Source organism: Chaetodon trifascialis, chromosome 8, assembly GCF_039877785.1.
Source record: "Chaetodon trifascialis isolate fChaTrf1 chromosome 8, fChaTrf1.hap1, whole genome shotgun sequence".
NCBI lineage: Eukaryota > Metazoa > Chordata > Actinopteri > Chaetodontiformes > Chaetodontidae > Chaetodon > Chaetodon trifascialis.
Genome location: NC_092063.1, coordinates 23222015 through 23246815, shown reverse-complemented (window position 1 = coordinate 23246815; position 24801 = coordinate 23222015). Strand labels below are relative to the sequence as shown.

At 40.9% G+C, this 24801-nt stretch overlaps 1 protein-coding gene across 2 annotated transcripts in view; it reads left to right on the top strand.

Annotated features, from left to right (window-relative positions):
- Positions 1-6975: 6975 nt before the first annotated feature.
- The window catches only part of LOC139334596 (solute carrier family 41 member 3-like), a 32032-nt gene continuing 14206 nt past the window's right edge, over positions 6976-24801 (top strand). The window contains exons 1-3 of one of the 2 annotated variants that reach the window (XM_070967577.1): positions 6976-7351; positions 8185-8537; positions 24386-24493. In XM_070967577.1, the coding sequence (XP_070823678.1) occupies positions 8229-8537; positions 24386-24493 (417 nt within the window). In that variant the 5' untranslated portion in view covers positions 6976-7351; positions 8185-8228. Of the gene's footprint in view, positions 7352-8184; positions 8538-16017; positions 17569-24385; positions 24494-24801 lie in introns of those variants that run through there. The other variant, XM_070967578.1, reaches the window with a different exon arrangement.

Below are 24801 nucleotides of genomic sequence, written 5' to 3'. Positions count from 1 at the left end.
ACAGAAATGCAGTCAGAGAGAGAGAGAGAGAGAGACAGACAGACAGACATGCAGTCACAGTAACAGTGACAGTGGATGTAATAACAGTAGTAGCAGTTGCAGTGGAGCAGCCGCAATCCACAATCCAGATTCAGCCACTGTCCATGGGAGCCTGCGAGACGACAAAGCACAGAGACTCCGGGGAAGGAGCTAAGTTAGTAACACGCCGTGGAAGAAGAGGGGAGCCAACTGCCTCACTGAAATTCAATCATGAATGCAAGCCACCTTCCTCAAACTAAACTGTGATGAATCAGACATGACATTCTTCATTCCCAAATCCTTCATCAAAACCACTCACAACTTCACCTTCACCATTGATAGCCTCACTCTGTTTTCCTCCCCTCTTCTTCCAGCACCACTTCAATCAAATATCCAGAACTTCATCTATCCAGAGCTTTTTTCCACATAAAAAAGCTTGTCTCCTCCCATCACTCTCCCTCTCTGCTGGAAAAACCTTGATCCATGCCTTCATTACATCCAGAACTGATTACTGCAACTGCATTCTTTATGGCACGTCATCCAAAGTCATAAATAAACTCAAATACACCCAGAACCTGCTCACCCAATCCTGTGACCACATTATCACTGTCCTCCAGAACCTCTGGCTGGCGCTCTGTTGGGTACAATTCAAAGTCCTTCTCCTCCTCCTACCTCACAAACCTGCTCCACCACACTCTTTCCCACAACCTCCTCTCCTCCTGTCTCCACCACTCAGGACAAAGCGCTGGATCTGCAGTGATGGAACCTCCTTCATGGTTGCCCCCTCCATCTGGAACTCTCCTCAAACACATCAGACTGTACTGATCTCTACATGTTCAAATCACTAATCACAACTCACCTTTTCAGACCTGCTTTTAATGTGTGATTAATGCTGTGTTTAATAGCATTTTTCAGGTCTTGTTTTCCATAATCATTTTAACTTATGTGAAATGTCTCTGAATACCTTGAAAAGTCTTCTACAAATAAAATGTGTTATTATTGTATTATTTCATACAGGATATGGTTTAGGGTATGGCTCAGGCTGTCCACAATGAATGGAAGTCTAACAAGGAAAGCTACACAAAGTTTGTGTGTGTGTGTGTGTGTGTGTGTGTGTGTGTGTGTGTGTGTGTGTGTGTGTGTGTGTGTGCGTGTGGACAGAGAGACAGAGTCAGAGACAGAGTGATAGAGCTGTTAGTGTGATCAGCCACAGGTGCTCCAAAGTAAACCAGTTGTACACCAGAAAGACACACATGCCAGACAGAGACACATTTAGACAAACATCCCTTTGCTGTTCACCTGCACTATGTCTATCCAGTAGTGTAGATCCCTCAAAACAATTATGACCCTGACTCCAAAAAAGTCCTTTTTGACATACACTCAATTGAAACTGTACAAAGGCAATATATTTCATGGTTTACATCATCAACTTTGTTGATTATGCTTATTCTGAATTTGAAGGCAGCGACATGTTTCAAACAAGTTGCAACAAGGGCAAAAAAAGGTTCCAAAAACACCTTTCATAAGTAAACAGGTAAGAGATAATAGTATCGTACTTCGTAAGACCTTTGGTGGAAAGCAAATTATTGCATCCTGTTTTTATTTATGTTTACACAGTGTCCCAGCCTTTTCAGAATCAGGGTTGTACTGCGCTGAATAAGTTCATCTTGGGTGACAATCTATGAAACTACCTGAAGTCCCTGTCTGAAAGACAGCTTGAAGACGGGCAAGTGTGCAGACAAATGAATAGTCAAAGTACCAAACAGAAGGACAGGACAGATGTTTCACAATGCAAACAGACAAGTAGGCAGTCAGATGGAAGGGCATAGACAGACTAAGTGACTAAAGGACATGACAGTGTGGCTGGCAACAAGAGACAGGGGCATATATTTATAGCAACATTACAAATTTCCATGATAGTTTCCACCACGCAGGCCAGAGACCCTGAAACGACATAGCTATCTATCAACCACTGCGCTTATCGTCACACCAAAGTGGGACCATCGCTACTCTGTTGGCAGCAGCTTATAAAACACTGCACAGACCAAGACTCTCACTGTCCCAAATCTCACCTCATTATTTCCTTTCTCCTAGCAGATAGAATCAGTGGTGTGGTCTGGGGAATAGATACATGAGCAGAGAGCTGCCATCGCTCTCCTTTCTGAATTCAAAATCAACAAGCTTTCAGGAGATTTTACAATGTATGTGATGTGCAGTGAAATTACTGAGAATAGGAAGTCTTCCATATTCCCTAATGCCTTCTGTGCTCCTGATTGTTCATGCTAAATAATCTGCTATCAGCAACATCTGGTTGTTAGTAATAGTCAAACTTAAAACTTAAACCTACTATTCCCGCAACTCAGATTTTTTGCAGATCCCCTCAGGCTGCTGACACACTGACCACAGTTTCTAAGACAGGCTTTCTGTAAATAATCTCAAGCCTCCTAGCCCAAGCTGAGACAACCCTGATCAGTGTTAAAAAATGTATGATTAAAAACCCCCTTCATAGCCACAGAATACATTAAACAACTGCTTTTGCAGGCTGAGTAAAGCTTCTCATGATGCATAAACATCCAGTGTCCTTTCAATTCTGTTTCAAGTAGCTTTAATGTTGGAAAAATAATCTTATTACACATTATCTGACAGTCTTATATCCAGTATGGAATTCTTTATCAGTTCTTCACTGAGTACAATGTTTTTCATATGGTGTTTTTTAGGATTTCCACTACAATAACGAGAAGGTTGGTGGTATCCCATATTTTTAGCATTGTCATCTCATCCTTACAGAAGATAAATTAGTAAATTTAGGAAATGGGTCACAAATACTGCATACACATACAGACTGCTGACTAAATTTTCAAAAACAACAACAACAAAAAAAAAAAACAACAGCTGGACACTAGTATTCAGCAAATGTTACTCAAATGGGAGTAAATAGTGCATTTAGTTGGTACTCTTTTCAGCCCAGGATAAATACACAAGGTGGTTCAGGGAGTTTTTTTTTTTTTTTTTCCAGCACAAAGATGCTCTATATGTGACTCAAAACACAGCGACCATGTTGATTGTAATGGTGGAACATGTTACCGTTGTAGAAGTGTTGCTCATTGGTGTGCTTTTAATACTGTAGTTTTTAGACAACGAACAAGCTCTGTGGCAAAGAGAAGTATGATATCAAACTTTAGATACACTGGTGCTGGTAGTAAGATCACTTTATTGTTGGTTTTGATCTTTTCATTGGATTAGTCGACAGTAACATGAAGATAACAGTGTTTGGGTGCCCCAGTGATCTTGAAAAAAAAAAACACCTTTTGAGCTGGTGTTAATGGTCTGTGATGCTATGTTTGAAGATGACTTTTAGCACACAGTCATGAATGTGCGTGTGTTAATGAGGTACTGAAAATGCCTGAGCTCACACAGTCATGGTGATCTCAAGCCAAAGAACTCCACATAACACACACTGTAATGAAAAACACAAAAAACAGAAATCTATAGGAAATCATAAAGAAGTCCAATAGAAGTCTTTCTTGGATTTGATTATAGTTAATAGAAGTTGAAAATAAACAGTGAAGGCCTATAAACCAGATTTCCATAACCTCCAGGGTTCCCCCCTCTGAATAGAGGCATAAAGGACTCCATAACTATAACATGGATCATATTACTATAAACTAACATAAGACCAGGACTTAAAGCCTGTTATAGACAGACCATCCTAACAGACCACCATGATGTTGGTACTGCCAAGGTTCACTGCACCTGAGAGGTTTTTTTTTTCCCACTTTATGATCTTGGAAAATTGCCCTCAACAATTGTCAACTCCAGCATCTTGAACATTTTACAAGTCTCTTTGTTATGATTGCAGCAGTTTGGACAAAGTCTTTGGAACGTTCTCATGAATACAAAGTCTCTCCAGTGAGGTCTGTTTTTAGCTTCAGTGTAATGTTGCAAATGTGAAAATGTTGCCAGGTAATTGCCTATATTGTGTAAGTCCTTTTGGCTGTCTATTTAATCCATGCTGCCACCTAGTGGAGAAATTGTGAACTGTCATTGAGCAGTGAAAAAAACATACAGGACAGTTTGGCAAGCTACAGTCATGGAGGTTAAATGTCACTTTTAGCTACAGACCACCCTTGCTCAGAGGCACTCCAGCAACAGAAATACAGGAATTAAAGCATATAGCTTTGTGAGATGCAAATGTTGCACCCACAGTGCTGTCAGATGTGCTGCAGCAATATGTGCATTTACGTACATATTTATGTACCCATTTCAGCCACTCATGCAAAGCACTGAGTCTGGCAGTTTGACTGCCCTACTGCATTCACCACTCTGCTGACTTTCGCATATCCAACTGAATGCCAGCTGAAATAAACAAGAGTGTCAATTAAATTCATGCTCCACGCTGATGTCAGATTTTCTGTAATCATTTTCAGTTTTATTTATAGGTGCTATAATCAATATTTCATTATTAACAATGGATGAAATGGCTGTGTGTAACGTCATAGCAGTTACTCATGCTGAAGAATCCACAGAATTCTACAGGTCCCCCGAACTCTACAGAGTGTTTTAAGCTTTCAGCTCATTGTTTTACAAACTTCCTGTTTTAGTTCACCCTTGGCACTCTCATCAGCATGACTTCTGGACACAGCAGCAAACAGCGGACAGACAAATTAGCTATTAGCTACTGGTGAACATGTTGGAGCATTGTGCAGCTAAAAAGTAAAATATTTGGTGGACACCAAATCAGAGCTAAAAGGACAGTGCAGGTTAAACATTCACCAGGTGACCAGAAACATAACTCCAAATGAATGCTAATGTTGCTCTGTGTATGAATGGTAACATGACTGCTCTATGAATTTGCCATATCGACTTTTTAAGGCTTGTATGTTGTATTTACATCATGTTGTTGTGCTTCCAAGTGGTTGAACTTGGGAACATGTGTGATTGCACCTGCACACATGGCATCAGAATATCTCTTAAACATTTTTGCTTGTGTTTGTTGTAAACAAACTGCAGGATTTCAGTTTCAATGGGAGTACGCCTGCTAGCATATTCACGTTTGTCAAAACTGGGATAAGGGCTTATCCAAGGTTTGCGAAACCATGATATGATGCTTAAATGAGCAGAATTCATGTCATAACCAGGGTCAAGACACTAATATAAACATGTTAAGAACCTGTCAATTCAATTTAGATGAATAAATTATAACATAATGGATATAAATACAAGTGAATACAAGGTGATACAAAAAGTCCTAAAGTTCATACTTATAGAGTTTACAACCAATATAATACAATGTGGCATAGAAAGTAATGGACAGAACACCTTGCTTGCTGCACAACAAGTGGGTAAATGTCATTTGGCGTTGAATTTCATTACAGCAGGCATAATATAGCTATACCACTATAGTGCAATAGCTGACACAATATATGACACAACACTGGTACAGTTATGAGCTACAACCAGCAACTGGAGCAGCTCCACATCTGATATGTTTTCAATGTAGAAGTGAAACCATCAGCTACATGAATGGAATAGACAAGTGGGGATTTGGATTAAGACACAGAACATCAACAGCATCACTGTGACATAATATCACCACATGCACAGAGTGGTGTCACATTACAGGCAGCTGTAAAAAAGATCATCATGCTGTTCTTTGTAACACATGCAGATCAGTGGAGAACAGCAACTCAGACCCGAGTGACACACATTAACAGACATGCTATAAATCCAAAAGACATGCTTGATGATATTGAAATTCTACTTGGAGTATTTTAATCAATCCTAACTGAATAAACCAACACCAGCTTGACTGATGTTCCCTGGAGTGCACACAAAAAATGTGCTTCATCAAAACTGACTGTTTCTTAGAAGTTAACAAAAGCATAATGAAGATGTGTGTGGTGTAATATCAGTTTTAAGACCAACTCCTTATAAATCAGGATAGGACAGTGAGTGATTGGCTGTGTTGTAAAATGTGTTCTTTCTGTGAATGAAAGAGTGAAGCTGTTGTTTCTGCCTGCTGCTGTCACCAGGCCACCAGAGATGGAAAGAGACAGGAGGGGGATATCATTATCTGCCAATGCCATGAAATTCAAGATGGTGCCCCATGATGCATGCGCAGTAGCTCACACACAGCACACACACACACACACACGCACGCACGCACGCACGCACGCACGCACGCACGCACGCACACACACACACACACACACACACACACACACACAGTAAGCTGAACACACAAACGTATGTTCAAATATGCATGAGCGAACGGGAAGCGGAACATACACAAAGCCCTAATATAGACAGACATTTACACACATACACACAGCATAGCAAGCATACACACAGTTATTCTTGGGAGTTCACATCAGCTGTGCACACACACCCTGACAAGCTCTGGACATAAAGGTAAGGCAGATAAAGCAAATCTGAACTTTGATACAGAAACATATCTCCACCGTGTGTATTAAAGGCTTAATTAGATTATTATTATTTTCAAAGTATTAAAAGTCATCTGTAGCTTAAGAAAAACAGTAGTAATGTGCTTTTCAAACATAAGTTAATGAGTGTATATTAACTTAGTGTGTGTCATCATTATCAGCGTCTCCCACAGATTTTGTGGCATGTCTTCACTAACCCCACTCATGTTCGCTCTCAGTAATACCATCAATGGTTTCCCTAGTGGGGTGTGGGGGTGCTGACATGTTAAGATTTGGACCCCTTGGCCTTTATATGAAAGATTCTGTCCGTCCTGACATGTCAGAGTTTTTTTTTTTTTTTTTTTTTTAATAAACCACATCTGGTAGCATTTCACTTCACCCTTTTCCCCAAATTTCCGCTGCTGCACGCTGTTTCTGCAGGGGGCGGGGCTACAGGTTACTCCAGCGTTTATCCAATCAGAAAGCACCTAGTAGTGTAACCGTGGTTACCGTGGTTACCGGGGCAGTAATATTATGGTATGTACACATGGCCGCCATCAGTGGACGTGTGTGCTGGCTGTCAACAGAAGATACTTGTACATTTCGTTGTTCTTATGCGCATCTGATAGGCGTGTAGATAAATTAAAGCTTTTGTGAGCTTCGCGGTTGTCTGTCGTAGATATTTTGTGATTGAATATTTTTACTTGTCGTTTAACTGCAGTTTGACGTAAATCTTAGTCAGAGTGTTTGGGAGTGAGCTGATCATCAACACTCATGTAAACATGACTGAGTGAACAGAGCTGGACATGCTGCTGCCTGCTTCACGTCAGGTGTCACAGCCGCGCATGGACTCCGTTAACACCGCAGAGACTCGGCGTGCACAGCCCGACTTCCTGTTCATGTTAGCAAAAGTAAGGCTACTGAAGAGGCTGTGTGTGTGTGTGTGTGTGTGTGTGTGTGTGTGTGTGTGTGTGGGTGGGTGGCGTTAAGGAACGCGTTATTGTCTGTGCTCTGTAAGAGTTCAGCACTTTATTGAAAAGTGAGATTTAAGACTGCAGTAATACATAATAAAATGTAATATTGCATGTTGAATAGCAGCCTCACAGTGGTATTTTTTTAAATGGACATATAGAGAAAGAACAGATCTGTATTTGGACAGTTAACTGTCTATTTTTTGGAATAGAAGGCTGATAAATGGTGACATTAAATGATTTTTTTTTTTTTTTTTTTTTTTTTTTTTTTAGTGTGGTTTTTTGAGCTGGAGAGACTTAGTCATCTTGTGAACCTTTCATTTGCATTTCTGTACATGTTTCCTCTTGTGTGGGCATGTTTCTGACCTGACAGAGGGCAGCAGGAGCCTATCTGTGTTTCCACCATTCACACACTGTCCCAGGCTAACCAGCTAACTAGCTAACACTGAAGGTAAAGCATTTTAACTGCCAGGCTAAAGCTAGCTCTGACGTTGCTGCTAGGTGGCCAGGCTAATAGCAGAGTAAGTAAGATGGATTTTTAGTTCATTTCATCAAACAAAAGAAGGTTTTGTATTTTTTTACCTTCTAGGTAGAGATAAGGTCAAGTAGAGTAGAGGTCAAAGGAGAATGTAGTGTTGTATTTCTTTATTGATGCATATCTAGTTTTAGCATTGACTCATTTGATAACCTTTTCCTGCTTTATGTCAGTTTATACTAGTATAAAGGAGCTAAATGTAATAAAGCAACATCTAACCCCACAAATGCATCCCCAGATTAAGCCAACAAAGTTCCACTCATCAAAGCCACCACCACCATCATGCCTGGTGAAGATAAACCACTACAACAGACCCGCCAGAGGAAGAAGAACAAAAAGTCCCGTTCCAAGGGGAAGAACCTGGGTGGGGGTCCTGCCTCCCTGGGGGGCACCATAGATGGCCAGGATGACCTCCTCTTAACACCAGTGCTCCAGCCTCCTCCTAAAAAGCCAGTGGAGGAGAAGCCAAAAGTGCCCGTTGCCAAAGTGGAGGAGGAGTCGTCCCTTGCGATCTGTCTTCAGGTCCTTTTTCCCTACCTGCTGGCAGGGATGGGCATGGTGATGGCCGGCATGGTGCTGGACAGCGTGCAGGTGAGTGCACGGTCATGAGGCTGCTTTCAGTTAACTGATGAACTGACAGTGGGTGCATTACACCCTAGTGGGTTCAGCTTGTCAGTGGATGTGATTTTACATCTTCAATGAATTGTAAAGCAAAGTTGTCAGAGTTATGATTCACCCATCAGTGATGCTTAGTGTTTGTATTAGAGAGGTGTTTTAACTTGCTAGTTTATCAACATTATGCACCTACTTTTTGGTCTTGCACTACACTAAGTAAGTCAAAGGTCTCTGTTCTGATCACGCAGACATAGTCCACCATTAAATGTTACAAACTATTAATGTTAGTTTGTCAAATTGGCCAAATATAAAACCCTAAAATGCAGGCGGCACAAGCAGCCAAGTCAACCTACACTACAAGACATGTTCCCACTTAAAGTTTAGAGTGGAAGTGAAAAGATGAATGTTGTTGGTGGACAATGTGCAGTCAAGTGAATAGACTATTAAGGTATGTGATTTCAAGTGTAATTTAATAAATTGGCAACAATCTTTGTCTTTAAATTGATGTGCAGCGGGTACCGTGCGTGCATGTGTGTGGTCCCGTTGTGTCTTTATCCTCTGCCATGCATCCCTGGCATTTGTTCTGCAGTAGCAGGGTTGAGGGGAATCAGATGCACTGCTGTCTGCTTTATGATTATCTGGTACCTCTTTCTTCCTCTGTTTTCTCTGCTGATAAACACTTGTATATCCTCACATGGCTTATTCCCTTTACTCCATCTGTTGCTCATCAGTATTTCTTTCACTTGCTCCTCCACCGTATCTGTTACCTGCTGTCTGATGGAGGATGATTAGCTTTGAGTTTGGCTGAGTGTTGCGTCTCCAAGAACAGAGGACAATAAAAGGACATTGAGAGTTGCGTATCTGAATGGAAAAGTGGTAAAGACAAGACGACAACACTATCACAACACTGTGGTGCACTGAGGATCTTGTTGGAACAGCCATGTATTGTCACACGTACAACTTATATCCCACATGTTCTGTTTCATATGGACTTCACCCTCTAAGAGCTGTCGCTATGTTGTTAACATTCTCTTTCCCACTGCTGAGCACTGTACAGTTGCCTTTACCAGGTCATGTACAACAATGATTTCCAACCGTTCCTTTAGGGACCCCTTTTCTATTATTGAGTAAACTGATGACCCCTGCCGGAGCATTGCAATTTTGGGTTGTCTGTCTGTCAAGAGGTATGGACATCTATCCCATTCCCATGAATGCAGTGTCTCAGGAACACCTCTAGCTATTTTTTCAAATTTGGCATGAACATTAACTTGGACTCAAGGATGAACTGATTAGAATTGGTGGTCAAAAGTCAAAGGTCACTGTGACCACACAAAACAAGTTTTGGGCCATAATTTAAGAATTCATACATTAATTATGACAAAATTTCAGATAAATGTATCACAGGATAAAGTGATGTAGTGATGATATTTTATATTCAAAGGGTTAAAGGTCAACTTCACTGTGACATCATAATTATCTGTAAAAACACTTCTGGCCATTATTTAACGTCATAACTCAGGAACAGAAGGGGAGACTATGACCATATTTCACATTTGGTCAGATGATGAATTGGTGACTCTAATCCACTTTGAAACTGATTGTAGCTGATTGTATAGATCTTCTGTGCTACTGGGTTGAAGATGTGTGTGAAGCATCCACTTTTTAGAACTTCTTTGCCGCAACATCTGTATCTGAAGAATTGTAGTCCAGCACAAGCTCATTGGTGATTGTCATGTTTTTTTAATGGAAGTCATTCACTGGAATCATACATGTCAATAAGGTGATAATTTCCATTTCACTGGAAACGTCACTAATACCTTTTATAAAATTAATTCAAAGTCTTCATCATATACACTATATGACTCTGGACTCTTTCAGACAATGATGTAGCATAATCTGGCTCCAAATGTCTCAGCTTCCTCCTCAAAGCAGATGGGAGCTTCTGGAATCATGATGCTCCGGATCTTCCAGGGCATCATGGTTCATCTGCATGAAGCCGCTGAGGAGATGAAAAGGGTAAGAAGACTGTCCATGTGGAGCAAAGCCACACCTGAGCATCAAAAACAACAAGATGCTCTCTCCAAGAAGAGGCACCAGTTGCAACGCCACACCATGCTCTGGTGCCTCTTCCTCATCCGGCAGCTGCAGCTCAGTGGGCTCCGTGCCGCACTGACAAGAACCAGCAGACGGTGTGCACCTTGTCCAACCCTCCCACCGAGCCACCTCATAAACACTGGCGTCAGTGGAAATGTAGGCAAGTAGGGAACGTGTCTCATTCAAGCTGAGCAAAGGAAACACAACAGCCCTTTTCAAGGCCAAACACTTTTCCTTGAAGAGCAATGTCCTGTCAGCCAGTCTGCTTATGTTCCCACTGAGCATTTTACGGCTTCTTTCACACAGACGTAGGCTCCCTTTATAAGACAGCAGTTCGCCAACACACGTGTTTACACACACACAGTGCGGTAGGCACAGCCTTGTCACTTCCTCACATTTTCATGAGTAATAAATCCCCACTTAAAATGTGCATTACTGATCGTAAGTAATTATAACCACCCTAAGGCTGTGCGATATGGCTGAAAACTCTATTGCGATATAAGTGTTTTATATCGGTCGATATCGATAATTATTGATATTTTTTATGACCTATTTAAAATAAGGACCAGGAGAAAAATACATTCAATTTAAACATTTTTATTTTAAATTGAACTGTCCTCTGATTATAATCCCCTCAGCTATCAAGGCAGAAAGGAAAGGAAATGTCAACACAACCATGGAAAACACTCAAATAATAAATGTAAATAAAAGTGTATGTAAACAGAGAGAAACCTGAGAACTTTTTTTCTGCAGGTTTAGTGCAGGAAGTTCACAGGCTGATTCACCTTCTGGTGAATAAAATGTTTTCAGATATGTGCAGTGTTTTGTAAACATAGCAGAAACTGAGGTACAGTAGACTTGACATCTGTAACATACAATCAAACAAACAAACATGATAGACAGTACAGTATGATTGATTGAACTATAAAACCAGCCTAGACATATGAATAACTTTAGTCACTCTTCTTTCTCTAAACATACATGAACTATTCAATTATATTTTTATTGCAAGTGTGTTTAAAAACAAACAAACAAAAAAAAAGCACGTGTAAGAGATGTTTATAACCTGGCTTCTCCACAGTGCTCAGTGAAGCATGTCTTTAGCTATATGATATGCCGCTGCCTCCGTTACGTCTTTGTGTCTTTCAGATGATTTGTCATCAGGCACTGAAGCAGATACCTCTGCATGGTGGTCAGCTGCTTGTGCAGTGGTGCTGCGGTTGGCAGACGTTGGCGAATACGACTGCGCTCCAAAGAGTGAGTGCGGCTAAGGTGGTTAAATAAGTTTGTGGTATTACCGGTCTTGGTGGGGACGACGGTCTTGCATAAGTTACAGACCACATTGGTCTGACTACGGTCCGACTTATAAAATCCAAAAAACTCCAGACTGGCAAGCTGACTTTCCCTGTTTTATCGACAATTTCTTTGCTCGCTGCAGGACTCACTTTCTATTTCTCATCTCACTCCTCGCGAAGCACGAGATGGCGCAACCGAACTGATACTGTTACATGATTGGTGTGTTAACGTCTCTCTCTCACTGATTAGCGATTACTCCCTACGTTGCTCGGTTACCTGAGAGCGAGTGCCTTTGTTCATGCAACCAACCTCACTCAGCAACTTCAGGTTTCTTCCAATGAAGAAAAAAAATTATCGAATGTTTTATCGAACGCATTTTTATTGATATTGATGACACGTGTATCGCGAGACATATCGCTATCGTTTTATTGCCCAGCCCTAAACCACCCTCCCACACTCTTTAGGGTGACTTAGTGGTGATATCTCAGCAGGACCTGTTTCAGAGTCTAGATTTGTACACATGGGACTGAATGCTGATGCTTTCAGACAATCAGACATGCTGGAATGCTGTGTCCCAGCGATTGGTCCATATCCCTGTCATTCCCAGGCATAAAAAAATCATATGCACCTACTTCCACAATACCATTACAGTCAGCTACCATTTGGCTATTCTCTGGCTCTGTGCACTTTCTCCAAGTGTGTGGAAGTCCACTGGAGTCATTACACAAGATAGGTATCAAGGTTCCGCCCTTATAGCCCCCTGCCAGGAGAAAACTGCACTTCACAGTGGAAGTCATACAGCATCTGCAAATGCTGTGTTTTGCCATTAACTGGCAAGAGATCTCTACTCCCCTTCTTGCCATTAATGTACCTGGGTGTTTAAATGAACTCTACCGTTAGAGCAAACCAGCTTTCCACACCACTTAAAGTGTTGCCGATAAACATGTCATAGTAAGTACACAGCGGCATACGGCAACATGTGCTCCCGCTGTAGTCACACAGACACCGTCTATCCAAGTTGTGCCTTCCGGGGGTGCACAACCATGCTTTGGACATGATATCTTTCGTAGGGCACTCCCACAATGAGTGGAAACTTAGTCCTACACTTGTAAGAATGTTGTGGGACACATTCTGGAAGGTGAAGATGCATCTGTTCACCTCATGAGAGAATGCACAATGTGCGCTGTGGTTCTCCTTGAGTGCACGAGATGGACCTCCACTCTCTCAAGATACTATCCGTTAATATAGTGCTCCTCCTAGCCCTAATGTTGGCTAAGAGAGTGAGTGACCTATACGTGCTGTTGGTCTCACAATCCTGCCTTTCTGTTGGAGAGGATGGAAGTGCAGCAACTTTACATCTAAATACCTCATTTACAAGTAAAGTCTCAAGTTCAGTAGAGAATTATTTCCCTTGAGAGTTTCTTACCCCAGAGGATGAACCAACTCTTAACTAACTGTCTCGTGTGCACTTTGTCCCACTGTGTGTAACACACAGCAAACAACAGGCAGACACAGCAGATGTTCGTTCATTACAGAGTGCACTCACAAGGTGTGGCTCTGTCCTAACAAGGTCTGTCTCACTGTCTGTGTGATGCTTTCACACAAGCCTAGAATGCAGCAGGAATAGAGTCAGGGTTTTCAGGCACACTCTACCACAGCCGGATCCTCATCCACAGCCCTCTTTGGAGGGATGACTGTGGCAAACAGCTACATCTTGGGCTTCTCCATGACCTTTTATACTTTCCTATGTCCTCCATGTGTTTGCTTCCTCCCTGACTTATTCAGTCTTAAACGTGCTATATGGCAAATGATGCATTGTCAGATCTGGTGCTTTTACACACATGCCAAACGGTGCGCTTCTGATCCCATCATCTCAGAGTAATGGGCTGCGTGGGGAACCATATACATAGCACAGTAAGTAACCAATGTCCCACATTTCTGCAGCTGCAGTACTGTGTGGAGGGAATGTTACATGTTTCCACACAGGCCTGAAATGGTTAGTTATACATCAGAACTCCAAATTCTATGAGAATGGGTGTAGCTGTCTAAGATGCAGGCCCCCTGCTCTACTGGCATGTAGAATATACAGTGGCAGGAAAGAAAATATTCTCGACCGCAGACACGTGCTGGGATAATACCAATAGCAACAGCTATTCCAAAATTGACAAACTTATGCCATATATCCTGTTTGCCAAGGATCTTTTGTGTCAGTTTTGACCCCCCTTTATCATTGCTATCCAAGCTATGGATCACTCAGCTTTCCTAAACTTGGGCTGCATTACACATTTCTGCAAATACATTTCTGACACCTCCAATACATTACTTGCTAGATTCAAATAGACACTTGCACCGTAAGCACTTGTTAAGTACCAAACTTTTGGTCATTGTCACAGAAAAATAATGCTACCTTGTTCTCTTCTGTAAATAGTAGTTCTGTAATGGTGAATTTAAACCTGAAGGTGCCTCCCGGACGGCCAAATACTATGTTCATTGTATTTATTTTATTGCATGCAAATGATAAGGTAGAAGGTATGTGAGTGAAGAAAAAACAACCTTTATGCGATCCAGTGGTGCATACATGGTGATGACACACAGCTAGCATATGAAGTAATGTCAGTCTCGCCTGGACACTGATGGTATAGTTTAAGTGTATCTTTCATGTTAATTATGCTTTTCCATACAAACAAAAAACCATCATGTGACTTATTGTTATTATGTTGTTGTAAATCCAAGTAATATTATGTATGCTCTTTAGCGCCACTGCCATTACTATGTAGCAGAAGAGATGTGAACACATTACCTGATGGTGAAAGCAGACATGATTGAGTTGATTTGCAGTTGCCCCCTCCAACAGATGAAATTAAGCCTTGTAAACACTTGACAGTCTCAAATCACCAGTGTGAAATTGTTAGTTTAAAACTGGCTAGATGTTAAGCTCTGTGTATCAAGGCTCAAGTTAAACCTGGTATTACCTGCTAACTTGTCTTAAATCTGCAAACTTTCAGTCCATCATTTCTTGCATTGCTATGAATTTGAAACACATGAAAACTGGAAAAACTGAATTTCATACCCTGCCCAGCTAGGGGGAGATATGAGGAGAGACAGTGACTTTGTTGGCATGCTTGAATGGAAGGATTCAATGAATTAAAGTGAAATAAATTTCATGTTAAAGAACAGTCAAGCTGTCTGTTCAAACTGTGTGTTTTAGACTGTAACCTTTATTTCAGTTACATTTTAATTTCTGTATTTACAAGATGTAACAGGTTCAGCAGTATTTTGTGAACAGATATCTTGATAAATGTGTTAAACCACTAAAATTCTCTCATACATCAGTTTTATTGCACAAGTTTAAAAGTGAGGTGCCACTGCTTCTTTGCTTCCGCACTTAGCCTGAAATTTTCTATTTAATTTTAGTGGCATTTCACCGAATTTACACACGTTTAGTAAGTGTGTGGCTCTCAAGCTCTCAAGGAGCTCTGGTTATTTTGAGATAAAAATGAATGATACATCCATATATGAAGCTAATAAGAGACATTGACAGGTATATAATCGGAGTAGCAGTAAAAGACAATTATCAAGGCAGTTAAGATGCATAAAATCTTTACTAGTGAAGTGGGAGTCAAAAAAACAATTTGATAATAATAAGGAAAATAATAACTGTTACCTCAAAAGATTCAAAAGAGGAAGTGACAGCAATAAAAAGGCGTGTTTGCATGTAAGAGAAAAGAGTGAAGAGAAAAGTGATTTTTAAATTTCTGTGACATGAAAAGTACTCTGAAAACAATATTTTGGTTCAGGGAAGCTTCTTGAGAGTCGGGCAATGTTTTAGTCGGAGGGTACTGTATGTGTTTGTTTGGTATTACACAGTAAGGAGATACAGGACCAGAGCCTCTGACCGCATCACAGTGCAGATATAGCAGGTGGACCAGAGGTAGAGATGGATGGAGCGGAGGGAGAGAAAGAATGAGTCACGATGTAGAGACACAGAGAGATTAGAAGAAGAGGGATGAGAGAGGGAGAAACAGCGAGACTGGCCGACTTAGCGGGATGTCACATGGAAAGAGGGAGGCGGGATGAGAGGCAAACACGCAGGAAAAAATAGCGAGAGGGAGAGCGTGAGGCAGTAAGCCGGTCGTTTCCCTCATGAGTTTCCATGTCGGGCAGCGCAGACAGCCCTGCCTCTTTCTCTGCTACGTCACAGCAGAGCAGAGCAGAGCAGATGGAGCAGGACTACCCTGATGCTGACAGGAAGAAAGGAACACTCCAGCCTGCCAGAAGCCGGCCGCTGCATCTTGTCAGTGAACCTCTTAGCTCACTTACTGAAAACACAGAGCTCTTTTTGTTTTCCTCTTTACCTTCATTGTGAACCTGCCAAAAGAGAGGAACAAGATTGACAGACACATAAAGGAATTCTGCTGCTTCTAACTGTCAAGACCTTTTGGACTATTCTTCATCTTCATCTTGCTGTCGGTCATTCAGCTGTCATGGCGAGCATTACTTTTATTTACAGGATACGGCTATGCCTTTACACTGGAGGTCAAGTGGATGTCAGAGTGGATCAGATGGATTGAGGACTAAAATCCACTAAACTCTATTCAAAAGACTTTGAACTACATCACATGAATTCTGGAGCAGATCAGAGCATGATCAGGATTTCTTGAAATCTGAACTCTCCATTGTTAGTTTCATTCTCTTTAACCTGTGTGTGGATGTCAAAGCCATCTTACCTCAGATTAAAAAGGCAGGCTGGTTAAAAACAACATATGTGGAGCATCTGTGCTGGTAGATGAAGAATATGACCTATGAGTAAGAAACGGTGTTAATGATTGTGCTGACAAATGGATACCTCATCACTGCTGACTCACCACTGGGCCAAAGATGCCATGCTCCATTGCCCTCAAGTTAGAGTTGAAATCTTAAGTTTTGATTTTGTCTGGTGAAAAGGTGATCAGAACAAGTGGGAAAATTAAGTGACAATCTCTTACCTTCATCACTGGATTTTCACCTGAACATTGAAGGCATGTCAGTAGCTAATTCCTTTCTTTGATTTTCTTCAGAGGTAAAAAAAAAAAAAAAAGGGGCCAGTAGAAGCTGATCCTTTAGTTGTTCATTGTCAACAAAGACTGAAGAAAAGCCTGTCATTTCTTTTGAATCCTTCAAGAACAGAACGGCCATGCATTCACACATCCTGTCTCTCAGTTCTCCAGAACATTTGCCCTTGCTCTTTTTGAACCAAGGACAGCAACATTGATTGTTTTTGTTCTTCAGCCTTCAGCCTGCTAATTTCTTAGGACAGGTCAAACTCAAACCAGTTTTACTTGGACATATCAGAAGTTGATTTTTCCTTTACCTTTGGAGTGCAGTCACACTTATCATGGGAAAACTACACTGAACTAAGTGCCTAAGTAACCTCTAATTCAACATGGTGGTGACTCGTCTGGAGCTGGAGCTACGCTACCAGGGCAAGAAGTTACGTGGGGTGACATGGAAGTTGACTCGATCAGAACATGGGTTCCTACCAGAGAGCTCCTGGCTGATTGCTGCCCAGGTTGTGGTGCCGTACCTGGTGTCAGGGCTTGGAATGGTCTCCGCTGGTATTGTTATGGATCTTATACAAGTATGAAAAACATAATGAAAAGCATCTGCGGAATTAGTTTTGAGAGATTGACAGATTAATGGATAGGGTTGAGTATTGTCTGAAATGTTTTTGTTCCACTCTGATAAATAAGTGTCGGTACTGATACCAAAATAACACTTCTTTAAAAAACTAATTTTTTTACAAAATCCCTTTTTTCAATTTAAAAAGAAGCCAAACTTCTTAAATGTTAAACGCTGTCACAACTCTATCAACAGACATAAATTGTGGCTGATTTTACATAACCCCAGATTATGTTCAGATTTAATGCAAACATTTTTAACATTCTTTCAATGAAGCACACAGCAAGTATAATATGGTAAGGTCAGGGAAAGATCATGGCTATGGCCAGTTAGCTATAGATGGTGGCTGACGTAACTAAATGGCTAAGCAGATCAAACATTTGGTTAAGGTTATGGAAAGATCACAGTTATGGTTAATAAAAAGGCAACCATTAATAGGTTGTTTGCAGATGACATCACATCACTCTTTTGTTGTGGTGCGCGGTTTTCACATAAGTCTTAGTGGTGTTTAACATATAAAAGCTACGCACCCTTGAAAAAAACTAGCGCCCCCCCAATAGCTGATAGCTTAGATCTCTATCAAGATACTATCCGTTATTAGAGCGCTCCTTCTAGCCCTAATGTTGGCTAAGAGAGTGAGTGACCTATATGCACTATTGGTCTCACAATCCTGCCTTTCTACTGGAGAGGATGGAAGTGCAGCAAATTAACATCCAAACACCTCATTTACATGTAAAGTCTTAATCTTAACAATTGTCATCCGAGAGCACTTTGGCGCAGATCTCATGGATCTTACCACTAATAAGAAAGTTGGTTACCTCCATACTTTTGTCTGCTTTCATTTGTTTTCTAGAGTAGCGTGATCTCTGAATGAGCAGGTATTTGGTTATATCTGCTTCCACAGTAGCAGCAAAACTTTCACGGTCACATTCACTATATGTTCTAATTTTCTGTTTGCACCTTTCTCTCATAATTCCATATAAACTAACCCAGTAAGAACTTTCCTTCATCTTGTCCATTGCAGTTTTCACTTCACTTCTGAGTTTAATGTCACGTGACTGCAAACAACCCATTGCTGGCCTGTAACAGGACTTCACTCTGATCTAATGGATGAAAGCTGCATACTTGCCACCTGCTTTTTGATTACACTGACCTACACACCCTTACATTTTGCCTTGCTACATACTCTATAGGAAACACGACTCTCTTCATTGGCACTGAAAGTTGCATTGGCTGTAAATCATGAGGTGACCAATATGGGCACAAGTAGTACATTTAGGCAAAAAAAAATACATATTATGTATATTAGTGCTGTCAATCGATTAAATTTAAAATTTAATCGCAATTAATCTCATGAATGTCGTAGTTAACTCGTTATAAATCGCAAATTAATTGCACATTTTTATCTATTCTAGATGTCCCTTGAATTATCATTTTAATACTCTTATCAACACAGAAAAGTGGATATGCTTGCTTTGTGCCAATCTTTTTTAATTGAAAACAATAACATGTAGTGTTATATTTCACACTAACATTCTCACTTTGAGCGGTCATTCACATTTGAATGAATCAAATCTCACACAATTTAACACTGTCAATAAACAGATGACAAAAAAATAAATACTTGGTTACAAAAAAAAAGCCTTCAACAACCCTTTCTAAGCGATCAAAACAGGGTGATCCAAGATAAAGTTACAAAGTTCACATTATCGCTATTATCGATAAACTAGGACTCAGGGTATAGTGCAGTTAAACCATGGCTTAAACTTTCCTTTCTTAAGTTTCCTTTGAACATAATAGCATCCATATGCCTCTGTCGAAAGCCATCCATTGTCGCCTGGTTTTGACAAGGAGGCGGCAGAGAATTCGCATTAGCCGTGTGTTTGGCTATCAAGTGGCATTTCAGACTGGATGTGCTACGGTGATAACTCAGTTCACACCGACACTACACACAGATAACTTTGGTCTTGTCAGTCGACCCATCTGGCAACTTTTTGAAACTAAACTTTCAATTCAGAATCTTGTCCTCATCCATTTTGTCGTTTTGTGCTTGACATCCACACAAACCGGTAGCCTACTTTTTTACAGCTAGCGAGCAGGCAAGACCAAACACATGCCTGGGGTGTGCCTATTGTTTTGTTTCCGGTTTATAACTGGATCCTGTAGTCTTTCTTACGTTGGTAGCAGTGGCCACAGCTTATAAAAAACTACACGAGGTCACAAAGAGCGTTAATCTTGCGGTAAAACAAATAGCCATTAAAATTGATTTGCGTTAACACGTTAATAACGCAATATTTTTGACAGCACTAATATATATTATGACTAATATATATTATGACTATATATATATATATATATATATATATATATATATATATATATATATATATATATATATATATATATATATATATATATATATATATATATATATATATATATATATATATATACTGCCTTATATATAATAAGTCAGGTTAAAGACTATGTAAAGAAGAGTGAATCTGCGCAAGCATGTGATGTCACCTTTTGGTTCTTGATACCTTCTATACTCTACTATACTGTACACATTTTGGTTGGCACCATTGAGGTGTTGTGGTTTGATAAGAACTTCTCAGGCCATACAGTTTGTCATGATGGCATGGATGAATGAATAAAGTGAGAGATGGGTGGCTGTGTGCATACTGTATACAGATAGCCAGTCACAGATGAATGGGTGATTGATCTATGAAGAATGGATAAACAGTGGAGTGAGGCAGAGGTTGACTTTACCTGCTGCTTGGCTAAGAATGGTCTCAGCTGGCGTAAGTTTAATATCCATGTGTATAAAGTAGGGTCAGCTCGACATTAGCCTTTTATTAAACAGCATTTTCCCGTCAGTCTCATCCACCTTATTTATGACTTTGCAAGCTCTTTGACCACATAGCACGAGTCTTTTAAACACCTCTTGTTTGTGGAGAGAGTAATAAGAAAAAATGATTGATGGTTAAATTGGTGGACAGAGGCAGAATTTTTTCAGAATTGCACAGCTGGAGGGAAGATGGAGGTTAGTGTTTCTGTACAAACAGACAGATAACTGAATTAATGGATGGAAATATTGAAGCAGCCACTGTATGCATAGTAGTTAGTAGTTAGTTGAACAGTCCTGCTTCTCCATTGACAGTGCTGTTTTCTGTTCAACAGATGGAGCCTTTTGTAACATCCACCTTTCTGAGCTTTTAAAATCAGATTTGAGGGAAGGAGAGCTTTGGGATGAAAGCGAACAGCTAATTTAATAAGGGGTTGGAGGATGAAAGAAAGGAGGCCAGAGAGAGGGAGAGATATAAGAAACTTTGATATTTTGGTATAGAAGAAAAGAAGTAGATTCTGTATTACGGAAACTGCAGCCAAAGAAAGCAGCGTCCACACTGTTTGCAATATTTCCAATATTTCTTACGTTAGCCTCAAATATAGCTTGAATTCTTCTGAAAATAAGTCCACATACTGACATCATACAATAACGTCTCTTGTGATGATAAGTATTAACATCAGTAATTAAAATGACAATAACGTGAAGAATATTCTGAACAATGTTCTTTCTCCAGGGAGATCTAGTTTAGCATAATGTTGAGCTCTCTTGGCTTTACCCCATCACGCTGAAGCTGCAGCAACAGCATTACGGAAGAAGTGGGCCATGTCCCAAGATAGCCTCCCAACATGACAGCCATCAGCTAGACCTACCAGTCCAGAACCCGAGAACGATGTGTATAAATAGACAGACAGACAGACAGACAGACAGACACACACACACACACACACACACACAGAAGCGCTCAAAAAAGCACACATCTACCTTTCACTTCACTCTTACTTGTCGCTCTCTCTGCCCTCATCACCTTTGTTTAGCTTCTTTAGAAGAAGAAGAAACGTACTTTTTATTATCACATCACACAGTTAGTTGCACACTACATGCACATGCCATGCTTCCCGTGAAATTATTTTCTCCGCGTTTAACCCATCCTTGGTCCGTCCTTCCTCCGTGGCAGACCAGGAGCGGTGGGCTGCCAGCCGACAGCGGTGCCCGGGGACCCAACTCTCTTCGTCACCATTGGTCAGGTGGTGATCTTCTTGCATGTTTTTAGTGGGGTTATATTTTACGGAGGATACCCCAGGTGAACACAGGGAGAACATGCAAACTCCACACAGAAAGGCCCCTTTCCTCAAGCAGCAGGCACCAACGGCATGGTGGAAGACACACCCCCAGCGCCCACAGCAAGAATCGAACCCGGGACCTTCTAGCTGTGAGGCAACAGTGTTACCACCGTTCCACCGTGCCACCTTTAAACCTTACCACCATCATTCAGGAAGCAGAAAGTATCTCATTGGTTGTTTTTAAGAGAAGGACCTCAAGTCAAAGTAATTTAAAAAATCGAAATAATTCTTTATGACTCTGGGTGAGCAAGAAGGCTAATGAGCGTATTTGCTTGGTTGTCCCTTGCCTTTTTTTCATTGTCCTTCAGTCTATTGCAATAAAGAACTGAAATGCTAACACAAACAGCTGCTAACAGCTCCTATCAAAATTTAGTAGCGCTGCATTGAGCGTACTAATGTCTCTGGAAATAAGCTCCTTGCTCATCAGTATCCAAAAGCATTGGATAAAAGCAGCAGCTTTAATGTAATTTCTCCAATTTAACCTCTAGTTTCTGCTGTCTAAAAACATCTGAATTAACTGTGGCCACTCAGCTCACCCACAGACTGTTGATCGGCTGACATTGAACTAGTTAATTTTGCTTTCAATAGCCTGACTCCAGTTAAGCGGGGATTAACTTGTTTCCATCACTCGTACCAGTCCACGTGCCCTTGTGCCCATGTTTTTTTAATTCATGTGACTAATGAAGATAAGAATTTTTGAAATTGGTCCACAATGCTGGTCCAGAGTGCTGCAGCCGGCAGACATGAAACGGGCTGTGATGTGATCCCTCCAAGCGTTTATGCACCCTAAATGTACGTCCATTAAAAGTGTTTGCCTCACTGACAGACTCATGTTATTATAAGTGTCTGACAACATTATGGGAAGGATCCTGACAGAGACAGACCTTTTTGTTCACCAGAAACAGCCACTATAGCAGTCTTGCCACAGCATTTTTATCATCACAAAACACACTTATTCAAACTCAAGAGAAACAAAATTAAAACTCAGTAAAACCTTCCTGGTTCATCTTACCCTGTTCCTCACCAAATCTGGCTTTGGTGAAATATACCCTTAATTCACTGAAACGAGAGAGGCAGCAGGGGAAAACAGTGTGTAGAGCCAGAATATTTTCATATTTTCATGGGATGTCATGATTGGAAAGACTTAAATATGTTGGCCTTCAACAGATTTTCCCGATTAACAATATAATAACAAAAGCCCTGCCCCCAGTCACCACTGGTGAAGTAACAGGTAATTGTGACGTAGTTTTTTTTTATGAGAACTGTCCAGCAGTCGGTGGTCAGAGCTAGCGTGACTTTTAGCTCTTTCTTTTAGCTTTTTACCTCGTTGTTTTTCAGTGCAGTTCGTCACAGTAGTTCTTGACGGCATAACTTAGTCAGGCTCCAGGTACTGAAATAGCTCGATTGAGCATGGCATCCTCAGCTGAGCAGGCTAGCCAAGAGGCATATCTACGTAGCTGTATCCCTTTTTAATTGTGTTTCACTCTGAAGGCAGCTGTGCTTGCTGCATTGATTAATCTTGTCAAGTTCATACAAGGACACATTTACTGGAAAAACAACACAGTGAGGACTTTTAATGCTACAACCCCAACACCAAAGAGGTTGGGACACTGTGTAAAACATAAAGACAAACAAAATGCACGCATTTGCAAATGAACTGTGTTTATCAAGAACAGTTTCACGAAGTGTTCCTGAGCCCATGCATTAATATCCTTTATACAATCATGTGTTCACAGAGTGGTGGCCCTCTCTCCATCCTTGCTTGTGAACGACTGAGTCTTTCCAGGATGCCCCTTCCATAGCCAAGTCATGTCATGATACTGTCACCTGTTACCTGTTAATTGTGGAATGTAACATTCTGTTTTATTTATGTTTTACGCAGCATCCCAGCTTTTTTTTAAATCAGGCTTGCTGGCTGAACTATATTATACAGTATACAGTCAGTTTCTGTCACTGCTCCACCAGCATCCCTTCATTACCTCTGTTTAAGGTGAACTGGATCAGTGGTGATATTTGTGCCTCCAGGACATTTTCCACTCTGAGAAATGTTTTGATGTCAATACTTCTTATCTGACTCATTTTCCTTCCTCGGCCCTCATCCTTTCCTCCATTTCTGGCCTGTCAGTCCCACCTCTCATCTTTAATTCCCTCGCTGCTGTCCCCTGCTCCACATCACTCTGCTCTTGGCAGCTGTGTTGTTCTTTTATATGTGCATCTATTTAAAGATCTAAACCGTCTCGGTCCTGCCAGCTCTGGTTGTAGTCAGAAAATATGAGGCACACTCTGTGAACTGTATTTCTTCTAAACCCACTGAACCTGTGCAGTATGGCATGGCGTGAGACGATGCTCAGAGATGTGGAAACAGGAAAAGTAGGCTACTGGGTTAGTTGAGAAAATGTGATGTGCTTATTTAAGTGCATCAGTGAGGCACGAGGTTCAGAGGGTTCGTCTGCGGAGGTGTGAACATTGTGTATGTGAATATTATGGTGGCACAATTGAAAGAGTTGTTATTTAGTGAATTTATATGTTTTGTTTTTTGCAATGCAAGTTTATATTGTATTCCATTTCCAATGTGTCTGTTTCAGCACTGGGAGGTGTTTAAGGTAATAACAGAGGTGTTCATCCTTGTGCCTGCTCTGGTTGGACTCAAAGGAAACCTGGAGATGACCCTGGCCGCTCGCCTCTCCACTGCTGTAAGACTGGCAGGGTGTCACATTGGATTCAGAATTTGACAGCTTTCATAAAGCTGTTTGTTGAACAGACTTAAATTTACCAGCATGCACACAGACTTGATATCATATGATACCATTAAAAAGTCTGAAGTTAAAGAGTTTCTTGCAGTCAGATGAGACATGATCATATGTAATGCAGCATGTTGAATTATTTAGATACTTCCTAACATCATCGTTGCTGAAATCTGGGGACATGGTGACATTGCTACAGTTGAGTCCACCAGGGAAAGAAACACAAGCAGCCAAACAATCAGGCAGCTTTTTTGAAA